The 16,799-nt window shown below is 35.5% G+C and overlaps 1 protein-coding gene across 1 annotated transcript in view; it reads right to left on the reverse strand.

Annotated features, from left to right (window-relative positions):
* Positions 1 to 16,799, reverse strand: part of CHCHD3 (coiled-coil-helix-coiled-coil-helix domain containing 3) — a 278,902-nt gene that overhangs the window by 82,792 nt on the left and 179,311 nt on the right. The window contains exon 5 of the mRNA XM_081285904.1: positions 9,979 to 10,062. Coding sequence (XP_081142030.1) covers positions 9,979 to 10,062 — 84 coding nt within the window. The remainder of the gene's footprint in view (positions 1 to 9,978; positions 10,063 to 16,799) is intronic.

A 16,799-nucleotide genomic window follows, 5' to 3' on the forward strand; every position in this document is an offset into this window, starting at 1 on the left:
TTTTAAGGGCACATTCCTAGTTCCAAACCATAATAGTTCCCTACCTTATGTCACATATAGTCCGTTTAGTCAAAATATTAACTACATTATGAGTAAGTTCTAGAAATACTAACAAGGGGTTAACAGACAAGAAGGAGAGATGTGATACTAAAGCGAACCTTCCTGATTTTTAAACTCCATATATCACTGGTATCTACACTTTGCACAATACCTAGGCATACAGTAGGTACTCAACATCTCTTAATAGGAGAAAGAAAGAAAACTTAGTGATTTCCTAGTGAAGAACCTTAAAGGAGTATTTGGAAAAGAATCTGACATCAAAGAAGGTTAAAAACAGGAGTGACTTAAAGGTAGTTGACTTAGTGGTATATTTACTGAGACTTATTAATTACTATTGTTAATTTTTATCCAGAACCTAGGAAAGTTTAAGTTCAAACACTTCTAGGAGAGGAGAAACTTTCTGAATCCTGATGGGAAAGTCTGAGTGGAAGCCCACAACCAATTGATTGCTGGGGAAAAAAATGAGGGGTTAAATCAAGAATATGCATAAAATACAAAAGTAAGAACCCTAAATGGACAGAAGAGGGACTGGTGGCATGAAGGGAGGGGAATGGAGGCAGAAAGTGGGGAAGTGCTGGGGATTGAACTGGAGCAAGTTGAGGTCCTACCTTTGTGATAATGTTAGGATGTATCCTGGAGTTGTACATAACTAAGGAGAATACATTTTTGAAAAATGAAAAAAGAAGCTTACTATGGGATATAGTTTTCTTGAAAATTTAGAGACAGCAAGGATTATGAGGAAAATTCAGAGTGAGAGGGAACACAGTCCAGCACAGGAGAGCCTTTGAATTCTCAGCCAACCCTCTTACTCACCTTCCACCCCTCTGGAACACAGTACAAAGGATCAGAAATTCTATCAGTGGAATTCTATTGCTCTCTACCTTTACATCCTAGGTGCAAATTCAAGACTCAAACATTGTGGATACAGATACTGTGCAGGGCATACAAATCTCAGATGACACTGAGATAAATTAATGAAATAAAAAAATTAGAGGCTATGATTTGAGTACAATACTGAAACGTGGCATGCAAGCTCTTCAACTTGGAAACTCTGAATATATATAGAAACTCTGAGAAGGCCTGTAGTAAAGAAATCTGTTCAGATTAAGTCAAAGCTAACACTCCTCAAAATTATTTGGCCAAGGAACTCACCCCACTCCCTGACAAGGACATTATTAATTTTAAAATTTTATCCAGTGCCTAGTATATGCCAGGCATTATCACAGTGACCCAAGGGGAAACAGTCCTGTCTTCATGGAACTCACATATTTAAGATTTACTTTTACAGAGAGCTATTTGAGACAACTCAGTTCATCAGGCACCAGGTCTTTATCTGAGCATTTAACCCAGTGAATCTTTCCAACCCAATAAATTTCCCTCTAAATCGCATGTATGATCTTTTGGCCTTTAAGAGGCAAAGGCAACAGATACTCTTCACAAAACACGTTGGTTTTGGAAATAATAGTCTGGCACAACCTACACAGATTCGATATATCAGTAAAAAGCTCTGTACCAGATGCCCCTGGGTGTCTGTCTATTTGTATCTGTCACTGTGACTGTGGGTGGTGCCTGGCTCATTGTAAGAGATTAATAAATGTGTTTTTGAATGGATAGAGAATGCCATGGATTCTCTGTAGCCCTCAAAATTCTGATAAAAATGACCAAGGTCAAAATCTTATTTTAGTCTTAGAGGTCAAATTGGATTTGGGTTCCTCTTATTAGATGCTGAGCTCACTGTGCAAACTTATTTTATATGCCAAGTTCAGAGGTGGGCATTCCTTATTGGTTGATATTATTTGTAAATGTTTTAATGACCAAACGTATCTTTCTAACTAAAGCTAATGTGTTGAAATGTAATCCCTTACAGAGGGCCAGCTGTCTCCTGGTCTGAATATAAAACTGGAATTGAAGAACATTTTCTATCACAAGCTCTGCAATTTCCTTTAAAAATTTTAATACTCATGTATTTTAATTTTTCAGTCAGTAAAACAGGGAAATAAGCATTGGCTGGTCTCCCTAAATGGAGAACATTTGAAATTTATAAATAAACAAGCTATCAAGAAGCAAAACAATCACTAATTTTCAAATTGGATGTGAAGAAAATTCAAGATTTAGCCCATTTTTAATCTCATACAAAAGAAACACAGAATGGCTTCCTGCCTTCAGTGTTGTCAATAGCAAAAAAAAAAAGATTCTAAAGAAAGGGAAGGAGGCATTAATTGTTTTTCAAATAAATAAAATTGCTTGCTAAGCCTGCCTAAAACATACATAATCTTTAAAAACTGAGACTAATCTTCCCTGAAGTTCATAATGTTTATTTCTTACCTTGTCTTTGCATTCAAGCACCACATCATTTAAAAAAAAAATCATGATAAACAGAATCAGATTATCTTACTGTATGGTCTTTCAAAAGGTAAAGGAGGTATGGAGAGTTGAGAAAGTAGGTAACCCACATTGTTGGCATCTTTGCACTTATGATCATTATAAGCACTCACAAAGAGGCAATACTGGGCTTTAAAGCTGAACTCTATATTATCTTTTTCAGAGCCCTGGGGCTATCACTGCAAAGCACAGTGGTCCATTCTAATCTTTGAATAGAGGAAAGGAAGAGATCATTAAATTATAATTTCCATGCACAATTGGTACAAGTATTTCCTACCAACAGGATTAATATGAAAGCAAGATCCCAGAATAAAGCTGCTCAGCAGAGAGGATGGCAGTTTAGTGTCTTGTAAATTTGATTTCAGTGAAAGCCCTGACACATCATAATAGTGAAATCCTATTTACTGTAGCAAGCAGGATGGATAATGCTATTTAATACCTGGTGTACTGTGCGCCATCAGCTCAGAGCTTTGTGCTCCATGTTCTCTTCTTACCTTAAGGTTAATACTTCTTGACAGCCGACATGGTAAATAGAGCCCCAAATTAAGTGCTGATCCCATGATTTGCAAATCTTTCCTCTATAGTTAGACATAGAAAAACTGGCTCCAGTTAAGGGGATCATTTTAACGGCATGCACTTTAAAAGCTCACCCCTGAAAAAAATGTAAGTTTCATATCCCTAAAGCCAGATTAAAAAAGCAATTCAAGGTTACTCAAACCACATTTCCCATTCGAAATTTCAGAGGTTAACAGAAAAGCCAATGTGCTTGGAGGATTTGTTGAATAATGAATTAAGGATAAGACCACCATATCCACTAAACTGTATTGATTTTTTTTTTCCCAGAGAATGAAATAGGGGAGTGGGGGAAGCCCATATTCTTGCTACTTTTGAAAATATCTGCAATAGGAAACCTCCCTTAAGAAAGCAGGTAAGAGGCAAAATGATTCAGTCTTTGCACCTAAATTATATATAACTGTGTCAATTATATTAACAAAGATATGGTGATCCTAGGCTTTATTAATTTTCTTGCCCAAGAGTTAATATTTAAATGCATTTATTATTACCATTATTTGTTAACAATAAAAAAATTGAGAGTAACTCAATGTACATGTTCCAAGCAGATTTGCTCAAATCTCTGTTGCTTGTAATGACATTATAATTAAAAGCAAAATTGGCTTCTACTGCTTCAATGTCCAAATTCATGGACCAGAGAACTTCATCTGCTTCTGCAACTCCTAGTAACTACAGAAACTAGGGGAATCTCTTCTGATTTCAACATGAATGAGGAAGCCAGCACAAAATTTCCAAGTGTAAAAGAATAGATGTCTCTAGGTTGGCAAGTGCAAACTAGTATGACCTAGGCAGGCATATTTAGTAGACAATTATGCTTTTAGCTATTGGGTTAAATTTCTTATCTCACATTACATGGCCAAAAAGAGTTACTCCATGACCTGAAATCATTGACAATTGTTTAGAAAGCATTTTAGTGGAAAAATATTAAATGTTTTATTTCTTTTTTTTTTAAAGAGAGAGTGAGAGAGGAGAGAGAGAGGGAGAGAGAGAGAGAGAGAGAGAGAGAGAGAGAGAGAGAGAGAGAGAGAGAATTTTTAATATTTATTTTTTAGTTCTTGGCGGACACAACATCTTTGTTGGTATGTGGTGCTGAGGATCGAACCCGGGCCGCACGCATGCCAGGCGAGCGCGCTACCGCTTGAGCCACATCCCCAGCCCAATGTTTTACTTCTTAACCCTAAAAACTATTCTTCTTCTTCTTATTTTTATTATTATTATTAATTTATCTTCCTACCTCTCCCCAAAATAGATTATTTGTATTTTAAGTGTCTCATTGTTAGTGATCTGATTCTACCATGTGTTAATCCAGCTACATATGGAAATATTTTATGGCCGACTTCAACTGGTAGTAAAACTACATCATAATTTCTCTCCATAAAGAGTATATTGGGCTGACAATAAATTGTTCTATTGTCATTTCTTTTTATTATCAATGTTGGCATTATCCACCTGTCCCCCCTGCTTTCTGTAGAGGAACACAGAAACAAAGGTATTAGTTGACAAAGAAGTCAAACAATCAAAAAGCCAATTAATCATACAGATGAGTCCAACACTTTGTGATGCAATAGAAGATATATCACCCACCAAAGGTGGGAGACTTTTAAAAATTGCTCATTTGATGTAAGCATGACCTTAGGATTTAATTAGCAATTCTCTCCACAGGTGACAATCTAGTAATATACTTTTCATCTTAAGGGTGACTAATTTTTCACCAGCCTCTGTGCCTTATTCTTTATGCCCAGCCTCTTTGCCTTATTCTCTTTCTCCCTTAGTTCCAGGGGGTTGACTGCAGTGTATATGCAGTTGACTGGTGAAATCCTGAGTCTGTACATTGAGAGCAAGACATGCCCCACATGACCGGTTGGTCTGAGTTTTATAACTACTTCATTAAGCTTCTCTGGTCTCCCTCAGGAACTCATGCCACTAAGGCTTTTATATTCCCCTTCATGCTGTGCCAAACCCCACCAACCTTAGAAAGGCCAAGAGCAAAGTGGATTCAGTAGCGCTAATTAATTCAGGTTTATAATTGAGAAGTTTCACATGCAAGACACACCACTCTCAGAATCAAGTCTTCATGATGCCTTGGGGAGGCAGAGGCCTTCATCCTGGAAGATCCCGGGGAATCTGTGAATTCGGCCACTTGGACTCCAGCTGAGAGCTTTCCTCTGGCTTCCCTCCCCCAGGACCCACAGACTACTGGAAAATACACATTTTTCCTCATGAACATGCAAACAATCCAGACTCTAAGGAAATAACCCTAGAACAATTTAGCAAAACTAAAACAAAATGGGTTTTTTTTCCTAGAAGATGAAATGACTATGCTACAGCAACACTGTGAAAGTATGAGCAAATGAATGAGCATCTCAAGAAGTTTCAAACTGTTCAAATGGCTATAAATTTCTTACTTTAAAGTGAAATAAGCACAGCTAGATATTAAAACAACTCTTAGGCATATCATGCTATAGATTGCTAGGTGTGAGAACTTATTTATTCCCTTTTGGTCCAAGTTTACCTGGAACTACCAAATCCTGGGGTAAAGTCATATATTTTTGATGTGTAATGCTTTCAGACTACGAGGTAGTAATAATCAAATTATAAGACCTGGGGCCTAAAAAGTTGTATCAGAAGCCAGAAGGAGCTAACCTACCACCCAAAGAATTGGCACTACAATCAGCAGGATTTAAGTTCTTAAGTTCAGAACTAACACATGTTTAGAAGATAGCATTAGTGGTGGCTAAAAGCTCAGGTCTTGAAGCTGGCTCAGCTCCAGCTTTATCACATTTGGGCTATATATTCTTGGGCAAATTTAAGCCTCAGGATCTTTGCCTAAACAGTAGGATGGTAGGCCCCTCATGGGGATTTTTGAGGATAAACTGAGATAATCCATGCAAAGTATTTAACACCACATAAATGTTCTATACATGTGCCCATTATCTACTATAATAATAATGATGTTATCTATGACACCAAAATACTCAAAGTTAAACTTGACTTTCATATAAGAGAGATTTAAATTATTAAAGAAGGAAGAAAATGCTAAACATTTTATGAATATTTAAAACATCTACACTCATTGTTTAGATATAACTGAATGGTTAAGCTTAGTAAATCTCAGATTCATTCACTGTACTCCTACTATGTGTCAACTATAGAGGATAACAAAATGAGATCTGCCCTCCAGAAGTATACAAGATAAATCCTCGTAACTAATCACATTATTACAAATATAATGGGGCATTGTAAAGAGAAGTATTAAGGCATTATGGATTTGTCAATTATATCTTAATAGTTGGAAAACCAAATTATAAATCCCCTCAGAGATTAGGGGAAGTCTCCTTAAAAACATTTCAGTCTTCTTTTTGAAGACTGCTCTGGACTTCCTCTAACACCAACCAGGAATTAATATTCTTCAAGTCACTTACATCAACAAGAAGGAATAAATATTGTCTGAGTCCCTTTTGGTCACATACCTAACTGGGACACCTTTACTATTTTTATTTTAAAGTTTACTTTCACATCTATACCAATGTGGTTTGATAAGGTAGCAACATTTGACTGGGAAATAAGGATATTTGAATGCCATTCACCTTCTTTCCAGTAAAGAGTTCCTGCTTTTGAATACCGGTTCAAAGATATTTATTACACTTCACAAGCGTAATAAGGGAGAAATTATCTCAGACTCCTGGTGGACTAGCTAATGCAAATAAAGCAGCAGTGTCACATGGGAATTACTAACTGATGAAGAGTTTATTGAAATAGATCCAAGAAAAGAACCAAGCTATATTTCAGAACTGAATGTACTTCATATGCACAGCAGTCTCTGGTTCATATCAAAAGAAATCTGCATCACACCAGTGAAAATAGATGAACTAATAAGATGATAAGTCACCAAAAACTTTTAATGTTACTGTCTTTTGTCAATCTAGTTGATAGGCAGATGGTAAGCTCATGTAGGGGTTCATCCTTGGAATGAATTCTGTCAAAGGCTTTTTGATATCTCCCCTCTTCTCTACTAAAAATACATAACTCAGTATCAACTTGAAGGTTTTGTCATTTCATTTGGTTAAAAGAAAGATATGTGCTTATGTTCACTTTTAAACCACAGCAACCTGGATTTCAGAGTAAGTTAGATGATTCTGCAACTTAATAATATCACCATTACATTTTTTTCACATTATATACTATTGGCTTTAGCACTTTTATATCTTTTAACACAATGTATATGTGGAAGTTCTAATAGAAATGGTTCTAGACCCTTTACTACTAGAACAATATAACATTTCTTCACAATCTTTTGTATTAAGTCTAGAAAATACCTAATCACTAAAGACCTAAATGTCTTTGATGAATTCCAACTGCAAAAAAATTGAACTTAGTTATTCTAGAAATGTCAATAATTAACAAAAACAGGACTTTATAGATGTGGGCAGAAGACATGAGAAAATTGGATAACACTAATTTTATGATTATTAGGATCTTGCACATAATGAAAGTAAGCAACATTTTGTCATTGGCAATAGCTCAAATTTGTTAAACTCTTGTCAGTTTTCAAGAAGTCTTCCTATAGGTCACCTTATGTAGCTCCCTGCTACCCCCATGACCCACAAAGATGAGCAAGGTACAGAGCAGTATCCCTATCCTACAGACGAAAAACCACAGAAGATGAAGTGACAAAACCTTGCCCCCTGACTCCTAGTCTAACATTATTTCTTCTATGTTACTAAACAAGAAGTTAAGTATTTACTGATAGTAAAGTAACCATTCCACCCCAGTGATACTCCTCAGTTTGCATTTTAAAGCCCTTAGTAACTATTTTCCAGCCTGATCTTCAAAACCATCTTGCTTCTGTAAGAAGACACTAATCACAATATATATATTGTATACTATTAGATTTGTATGAGAGGACCTCACCATACCATGTCCATGTGATCTTCTGCCCTTGGTTTACTTGAGACTGAACACAGTACTTTACTTGCTGAGCAGACAGCCTTAATCTGCCTCAAGAAAATCCTTAGAGCCTTGTAAGAATCACTGAACTCTCTCAAATGGATAGATCTATGAGAAACGGAAACATTTTGCAATGTCTTTTCTTGTACCCTACAGAGATTAAAGACAAATTTATAAGGCACCTAACACAGTTTACTATCATCTCAGAAACTTTCACTTGCATTCATTTATTCAGGTAATATTTACAAGTTCTGTGTCAGGTATATTGCTTTGAAGTATGCAAATAAAATAACAGCCATAGACTGAGTGGTGACCTCAGACTGGACACTATTACAGATGCATTATGAGTATTAGTTCATTTTAAAAGGTTAGTGAGTTAAGAACTAATGTACCTTCCTTCTACAGTGAGGAAATAGAAGTTAAGTAAGATGCTGTAAGTTACTCAGCTGGCACATGCCACGTTAGGAATTCATTCTCTTACCAAGTCTCCTGTGCTTCAAAATTCTTGCCAAGATAGCAGCCAAATTACAAAACCCCTGGCCTTCCAACTTACCAAGAATTCCCTTGTAATCAGGGCTGTGACATTGGCTTGCTTCCCTAGTATGACAGGCCTCTTCCCAAATGTCATCTTTTTTTTAAATTTTTATTTATTCTAATTAGTTATATATGACAACAGAATGCAATTCATGTTATACAAATAGAGCACAATTTTTCTTGTCTCTGGTTTAACACAAGTAGAGTCACACCATTCATGGTGTCATACACATACTTAGAGTAACGATGCTCATTTCATTCCACTGTCTTTCCTACCCCCGTACCCCCGCTTCTCCTCCCTCCCCTTCGCCCTATCTAAAGTTCATCTAGTCCTCCCGTGCTTCTCCCCACCCCATCCCCATTATGAATCAGCATCCTTGTATCAGAGAAGACACCAAATGTCATCTTTTTAGGTAGGCCTTCCTCTTCACCCAACTTCACGCCTACACATTGGCCCCGGGGTGCCCTTTACCAGTTAATTATTGTTCCCCATATTATCCATCCTGCCATTCAACATGTATAATGATTTTTAATTGAATTTAAGTTCCGTCAGAGCAGATGGTTAGTTTATTTTCTTCACTAGGATACCTTTGGCACTAGACAGGACCTGCAGAACAATTGAAAAAATGGTGTCTCCATTCAAGAAGCAGGCAAACCAGTGACATACGGAGATGCTAAGACACATTTAATATAAACATAACTATACCGAGCGAAGTCTGGGAATTTATTTCCTACTTTTTGTTTAACTTTTTTGTCAAATATCATATTCTTAACAAATCAAATTTTGGAAGTCAATCAAAACGAAGAGAGAGAGCATTCACTCTGTAAACTTATGGTCTATGTATAAAATTAACCTAGACAAGTGGTCTAGTTCATTGAACAGGGGACTGAGGAGGGGCACAAACTTCATTCTTAAACATACTGCCTTCTTTCCTTCCAGCTCTAGTTCCCTTCATTGTGTCTCCCAACTCTAGACCCATGCCAACTAGACTGACTTCTTTTTTCACAAATCCTTTCCTCAAGTCCTACTATTTGGCCTCTATCACCATTCTTGAAGGAGACATTCATTTCTTAGCCAGAAATGCAATGAAACTGAGTTTCATAATGACAACGTATCCTTTAAATGAGGACTACTTCTACAAACACACTTAAGTTTACTCAGCATTTAGAGGAGTTAAGAGTAGCATTCTCTGCTTCACCTGGAGGCAATGCAGATACAAACAGACTGAATTAGGGAAAATATTCGGGACAGTTCTTGTATGGTAAAATGTATCAATGAGTCAATTATACAACCCTAACAAAAAGAACCAAAGAAATGACATTCCCAGAGAGAATGGCCTACCTGCTTGGCTTCTTCATTTCCTGGCCACATTTTTAATGAGTAAAAGCAGTTTAGTTCTAATTTATTGATTTTTAAATAAATATATAGGAAAGCTACAGATGTAGTGAGAGAAGAGAAGCAATGACAAGAAATAGCCATACCCTCTCCTCCAGTCTAGCCAGCTGCTCTTTGTAGAATGCATCCTGCTTCTTTATCATTCGGTCTTTCTCTTCCAGCTGCTTAACCTAAAAAAAGAAATGAGGAATATACTATATCAAGAAAAAGCAGCAACAGCAAAGCAAAAGTCAAGTACAAATTGCATTAGAAATAAGTACACAAAGCTGACAATTTTTGCAATCTATTAGGTCTCTTCCATAGAAAAATATTAATACGATGATGATTGCTGTATTTAAATGTAAAGAATGAGTCTGCATTGTGTTATTGTTATTATTTTTTACTGTAACAGCTGTGTCCTACTTTGTCCAAATATATTTGAAAATGTCAGGATATAGCACAATTCTCTTTTGAAGAGTAATTTTAAGGATTAATATCTTACACAATAAAACTTTTAATTTTTATTCCAGGATATATAGTTACTAACCTTGAAATATAGCAAAATGTCTACATAACATTTTGTCTATAAACCTTATGTTTAAGAACTCTGAAATTACCTAGTGAAACCTGCCTGTAAATATATGTATTATTTTATTTCCTTGTTTATGAAATAGCAGCTTAGGGGACCAACAATCCAAAACTATTTTAACTATTTTAATAATTAAAAATAATAATAACTGAAATTAATAAGTAATTTAAAACATTTAGTTATGTTACTTCTAATTTATAAGACCTTATTTTACAAAATTAAAACATAGGCAATCAAATATTTTTGATCTTTGAAAAATTAGTAAAGATGGCTACTTATGGAATTATTTTCAAAATAATTTGTTTTAAAGTACTTCTTAAACTGTTGTTGGTATCTGGATTATGTTTATCTGCCTTTATCCAGGTCAGAAGAAATCTCCTTATCTCACCTGAGTTAGAATTTTCACATTTTTTTGTTCAGTGAATGCTAACCACATGTCTAACATGTCTTACAACTTGTAAGAAATAAATGTGTTTGGGCATTCCCATTCTTGCATACATGCCAATTATTTGGTAAAGAGATCAGTATCATCTGGCTCGATCCATTTGAGTGCCTGTCCCCTCAACTACCTGCTTATTTTGGGTGATTTCACTTGCAGATTCGTAGGCCGTTTTGTTACTTACTTTGTCTTCAATATCCTGCAGCATGTTAAAAAACAAACAGTTATTTAACAATGTAAGTACTATTTTTTCCAATTTCACAGAGAAATTTGATGAATAATATATAAAATGCAAACCAAAAAAGCCAATGGGGAAATAATAAGAGGAGACGCTGAACTTAAGACACATTTAAATGTCACTGTGCTTTTACAGTTTAAATACAAGATTTCAATGAAAAGTTTGTGCTAATTGAAAGCAAATGAATAAATAGAAACAAATACAACATTAGAATTATATAAAAATACATTCAAATGCAAGTACATAATCTAGGTTTCTTGGTGCAACAATATAAAAATTTACTAGTCTGTTAGGAATATAAAAGAATACATAAATACAGAAGAAAGTTTTGACATACAAAGAGAGAAAAAAAATGTAAAGATTAAATAAATATACATGCCCAAAATATAAATTAAGAAAACACTCAAAAAATCTCAAAAATTTTTTTGAAAAAAAAATCACAAAATCAATAGAATAAGCAAAGGGGAAAAAAAAGGAAAAGAAATTTCCGCATGTACTGTGACAGTTAAAGTTATTAATATATAAAGCCCTTAAAAAGCCTTTATCCCTCCCCCAAATTCCCACCCCACCCCACTGCGAAAATAAAAACCAAAAGAAAAATACACTGGGAATACACACACACACACACACACACACACACACACACACCAAATTACAAATATAAACACATGAAAACAAAACCAACCAACAGCACAGGAAATCAGAAAAAGCAAATTAAAATAAGGTTACCTTATCCTCTATTAAACTGACAAAATTATAATAGTTAGTATTGGCAAGAGTCAGAAAAACACTGTCTCCTATATAATGTATGGTCAGAATGTAAGTTGGTATAAGTGTTTTATAAAACAATTTGACAGACTGTAAAAAGTAGTAGGTCTTCAATATGTATCTATGCACTGACATCTAAAAACTCTACTTCTAGCACTTCTTAAATAATTATGGCAATATGCAAAGATGTTCATTACAGGCTTGTTGAGAACTACAAAGAAACAAAACCCCAAACCAATTCAGTAGTTAAGCAGTACCTGTACTCAAAATACACTAAATAAAAATGGGAAAAAAGAAGAAGATTATAAACAGAAAGTCAGTATGACCTCTTTTAAATAGGAAAGGAGGAAGGGAAGAAAGACCAGAATGATATTCTACAACATGTCCAAAGAAGTCACAGCATGGTGGTAGGCTTAGGATAGTTTCCACTTTCTTAATTTTGCTTATTTATGTTTTCAAAATTAATAATAAACATACTTTTTAGTCAAGGAACAAAAGAAAAGAATTTGTTAAGGTAAGAATCGGATTATTTTTTCCTAATTGTGGTGGTTATACAATTGTATGCATTTGTTGAAATTCAAAGCTACGTATCAAAAAGAATGAATTTAACTATACAAAATTTAAAGCAAATATAAATTAAGCATACTAAAATTTATGAAATATAAATACATGTGTATATAAAAGCTATTGCTAATTTTATCATGTGGCAAATTTTACTTTCAGGCATTGAATCATAGCAAATATTAAGAAAAGTAGAGAAGAATCCATATCTAAGAAAATGCAACCAGCTTTATATAAACCAACTACAAAGTGGGAACAACAGAAGTCTGGGGAAATAAGATATGCTCTAACAATAGAAAATTTATTATAAAAATTTTGGTCCAGTTACATGATCAAACATTAACAAAAATTAACAAGTGATATTGCATAAGAATTAATTTTATAACTCAAAAATATTAAGTGGGGGAAAAAACAAGTCATCAAATGGCATGTAAATTCTTGGATCGGACAGGGAATGATGGGGAGGGAGGCAGAGGAGGAACAGAGAAGCATGAGAACCTAGTACCTTAAGAGGGAAAAGTATAAACTATGCTAAAATGTTTACAGAGATTATGATATGCACAAGGAGATATATGTCATCTGGACTCTTCTCTGTTTTCCATAATAAAATTATTACTTCTGTAATGAGAAAAATTATCTTTTAAACATCAATATTAATACATGTATCTTTAACTATGAGATGGAAATGTAATATGGTATAGAATTGCAAAAGAGTAAACTATTAAGTAATTATACTTTACAATTTCAAAATTTTAACAACTTGAACAATTACACATAGCATGGAAATTATTTTACTTCCTAAACCCTCGATATATTCACGCTTGCTTCTCTTTCCCATTCAACCTATGGCATTGCCTACCATGGCTGTTAAAATGCTAGCAGTAAACAACCTTATCTTTTGTTCACACAGTGAGAGTTTCAGAAAACGCAATGAGGCCTTAATGGACATTCCATTATAATTATTTAGAAAACACTAAGAGAATTCAATACTGCAAGTATAATGCTGTGCCTACTGGGGGAGACTGCACCAACCAACAAATTAATTGTGAAGAGCTGATTACAACCTAAATCAAAGAGGTACAGAAATATTCTCATTCACTTTTCTGAGACATAATCCTTAAAATAAATTTTAAAGCAACACACCAAAAAGTCAGATAGGTACACTAAAGACACAAAGAAGAAGATACTTCCAACATCATCAAACTATAGGCTAATGTCGCAAATCTCCTCAACTACAACAGAATCAATAGTTTCAGATCCACTGGGAAGAATAACAAAGCAAGAATCACGTCACAACACTTTAATGGCACACTGCTTTGAAACAGTTAATGGGATGCTGGGAGGAAAAGTCACACGATATGAATCCTGAAACTTAAATAAGCCTAGAATACACTGACTAAGCTAATAGCTGCAGAGAATGGAGAGTCACACTCAACTTAAGGCAAGCAGTAAACTAGTTGCAAGGAAATGAAACTTCTCTGCAAAACTCTCTAACAGGCACAGAATCATAAATGAGCAAATAAAAACAAAGAGGATTATTACATTATTATTGTGGTAGAATCATTTCAGAGGGAAAGATGAGTAGAAAGTCTTTCCCCATCTCCTATTTGCTATTCCTGAAAGAAACATATACTGATTAGTTTTCAGGTCGTGCTCAATTTGGGATAACATGATTGGGCTTGAAAATGTGATAGAATATGCTTAAGTGGATCATTATGGAAATCTAGAGCTTCCAACAGGCAAGAAAAACAAAGAAAACAAGGGAATCACGTTTTAAGGAATCTAACACAAACATTCTGATGTCTTAACTCAGTGTTGGTGGCTAGATTAAAAAATGAGGCACACGTGTATTTCCTTCCTTAAAGTCTTGTCTCTCCTCAGAAGAGATTTAAAGGTGCTCAACAAGAAAGGATCCATGAAGTCAACGCAAGAGAAAACTTTAGCTGATATGACACACGGCTTTACCTTCCCATATAAATTCTTAGGTAAATGTTCATGGTGCAAACTTCTCGGCATCACTGTGCCTTTCTGTCCTGGTTGCTCCTGAGGACCAAGGTACAATGCAAAGTGCATGACACTGGGAACCCAATGACATCACAATCACGTAGCTCAAAGGTAATATACTATGACTTCACCCATCAAGCACAAGGCATATGAAGGCAGGGTTCTGTGCGATGGGAAAGCTTATATATTTTAAATGATCAAGTCCTTGAAATATCAGTCTTCAATTTTAAAACTCAAGGTAGAAAACAGAAGGTACCTGTTTGATTTTCCATGAGATGATACTATGAAGCCTGAGATGACTAGGATTAAGAAAGGACTACAAATCTAAATCACTCTAAATAGGAAAGCCCTATAACCATATTCCCTTTTATTCTATATTTCTTAACATTCTGAAACACATATAATGAGCCGGGAAGATTAATTACTCATAATCACATGGATAATGTGTGGCAGGCAAAATCTATACCTATCTTACAATGCATTTGGATAGATTAGCAAATAAGACAAGGAAAAGAACTTTATTCCTTGTTAAAATTACATGTGTGGTGCAATATATGGGAACCTAATAAAAATATGCTCGCATAAAACAGAAAGAACCGAAAAATCAAAGGGGGCTGAATCACAGACTTTAAGTAATACTACATTTGGAAGCTACAGAACATAATCATTGTGAATATCAATTAGGCGTAAAAGAAAAAAGTAGCCTGTATTCAATTAGTGGGATATTAGGCTTTTGTTATAAATGAGAAGTTACACAGGGCTCCCTGAGCCTTTATTAAGTGGCATCAATAAACAAAGAATGATCCTTAAAGCAATGTTTTACAAACCACACCAGAAGGTGACCTTCAAGAAGGTAACACGTCTCTGTGAACTTGGATGACACCTTGCCTATGATCAATACTATCATCTTTTCAAGGAGTACTTAGAGGAATAAGCTTAAGTTCCTAGCAAATCCCAGCGCCTGAAACGTGAAAACTACACTGATGTTGACTAACATGTAACACCTGAGAGAGGCTGGACATTGGCCAAAGATGAGGCAGCTGCCCTCTCTTCTAACAGCCTCTGTACCTGACTGAGGTCTGAACTCAATCCCAAGCCCCCAGAGCTGGAGCCAAGCCTGTTGCTTGTCTTGTCTTCCCCCAAAGAGTTTAAAGAACCGGGTCTACATTTCTGGTTTTTCATACTAACCACATACTGGAAAGAGCCAAATGAACACAACCTTTATTACTTAGGGGCATGCCTGCTCATTCTCTTGAGATAAGAAAGCAGAGACAAAGATGGGTGATTTTTGAAATTAAAAAGAGAAGCCAACAATGAGTAAAAAGAGAGTATATAAACTTAAGGTTGAAAGTGATCTGGTGGTATTGTGCTTTAAATTTTTCTATATTTCAGTTTACAGATCACGGTACTTGCCACAGAAGCAAAATTAAATGCTAGATGAAACCTGAATTCGTAAGCTTTTCAATTTCATAAGCTTTATTCTACAGTTTGGGAGGAGTGTTAAACCATACATTTATATCTCCAATTTTCTAATTTAATTTCATTGGTCAGAACTTATTAATATAATAGGAAATAGGAAACCCACCAGAGAAGAGCTAGGCCACCCTGATGATTATCCTGATTCTAACAAATCACCCTACAACCATGCACCCACCCATCCCAGCACCCATGTTTCAAAACTGCCCTCGAACATTACTTCATGTAGTTTCTGCCAAGTTACAGCCCTGGCTGTCACCCCATTTTCTCATCTCATAAACCCTTTCACCCCATCTTGTATGGCTCCTGTTCTTGACTTTGTCTTCTATTACACACATTCACTCACCTCTAGTCCCTCTCCTTAACTCTAAACTCTTCTGGGGTAAGAAAAAGTCTTTACTCCTCTCTGTTTATAACCTTGGCTCAATCTGTGTCTGTCCTTCCTGCAAAGGAAACAGTGCAGGGTGGTTGAACTGAAATGAACTGCACTGGGGGGTAAGAGTTTGTACAAAGCAAGCAGACACAGCTCCTGGGATGAAATCTCTGATTTACTTGAAAACACCACAGTGCACACAGTGTGATACCATGTGCACGTGTTACATAGGCTAAGCTCAGAGCAAGGTGGTGCCAGCAGGTAACTCAAAAACACAGAAGCCAGGAGCAATCAGCAAGTCTTATCAAAGGCTCAAAACTGGAAGCTCAAAGAGAAGAGGGGATGGTACAAGGGGCTTCATTTATCCATGTCTGGATCAACAATTATATTTTGCTAATTAGCACAATGACTGTTAGAAATGGGACTTTACTAGTGAAAATGGTCCATTAACTACCGTGACAAATGCTAGATATGGGTTCT

Source organism: Spermophilus citellus (assembly GCF_964194105.1).
Source record: "Spermophilus citellus genome assembly, chromosome: 3".
Classification (NCBI taxonomy): Eukaryota; Metazoa; Chordata; class Mammalia; order Rodentia; family Sciuridae; genus Spermophilus; species Spermophilus citellus.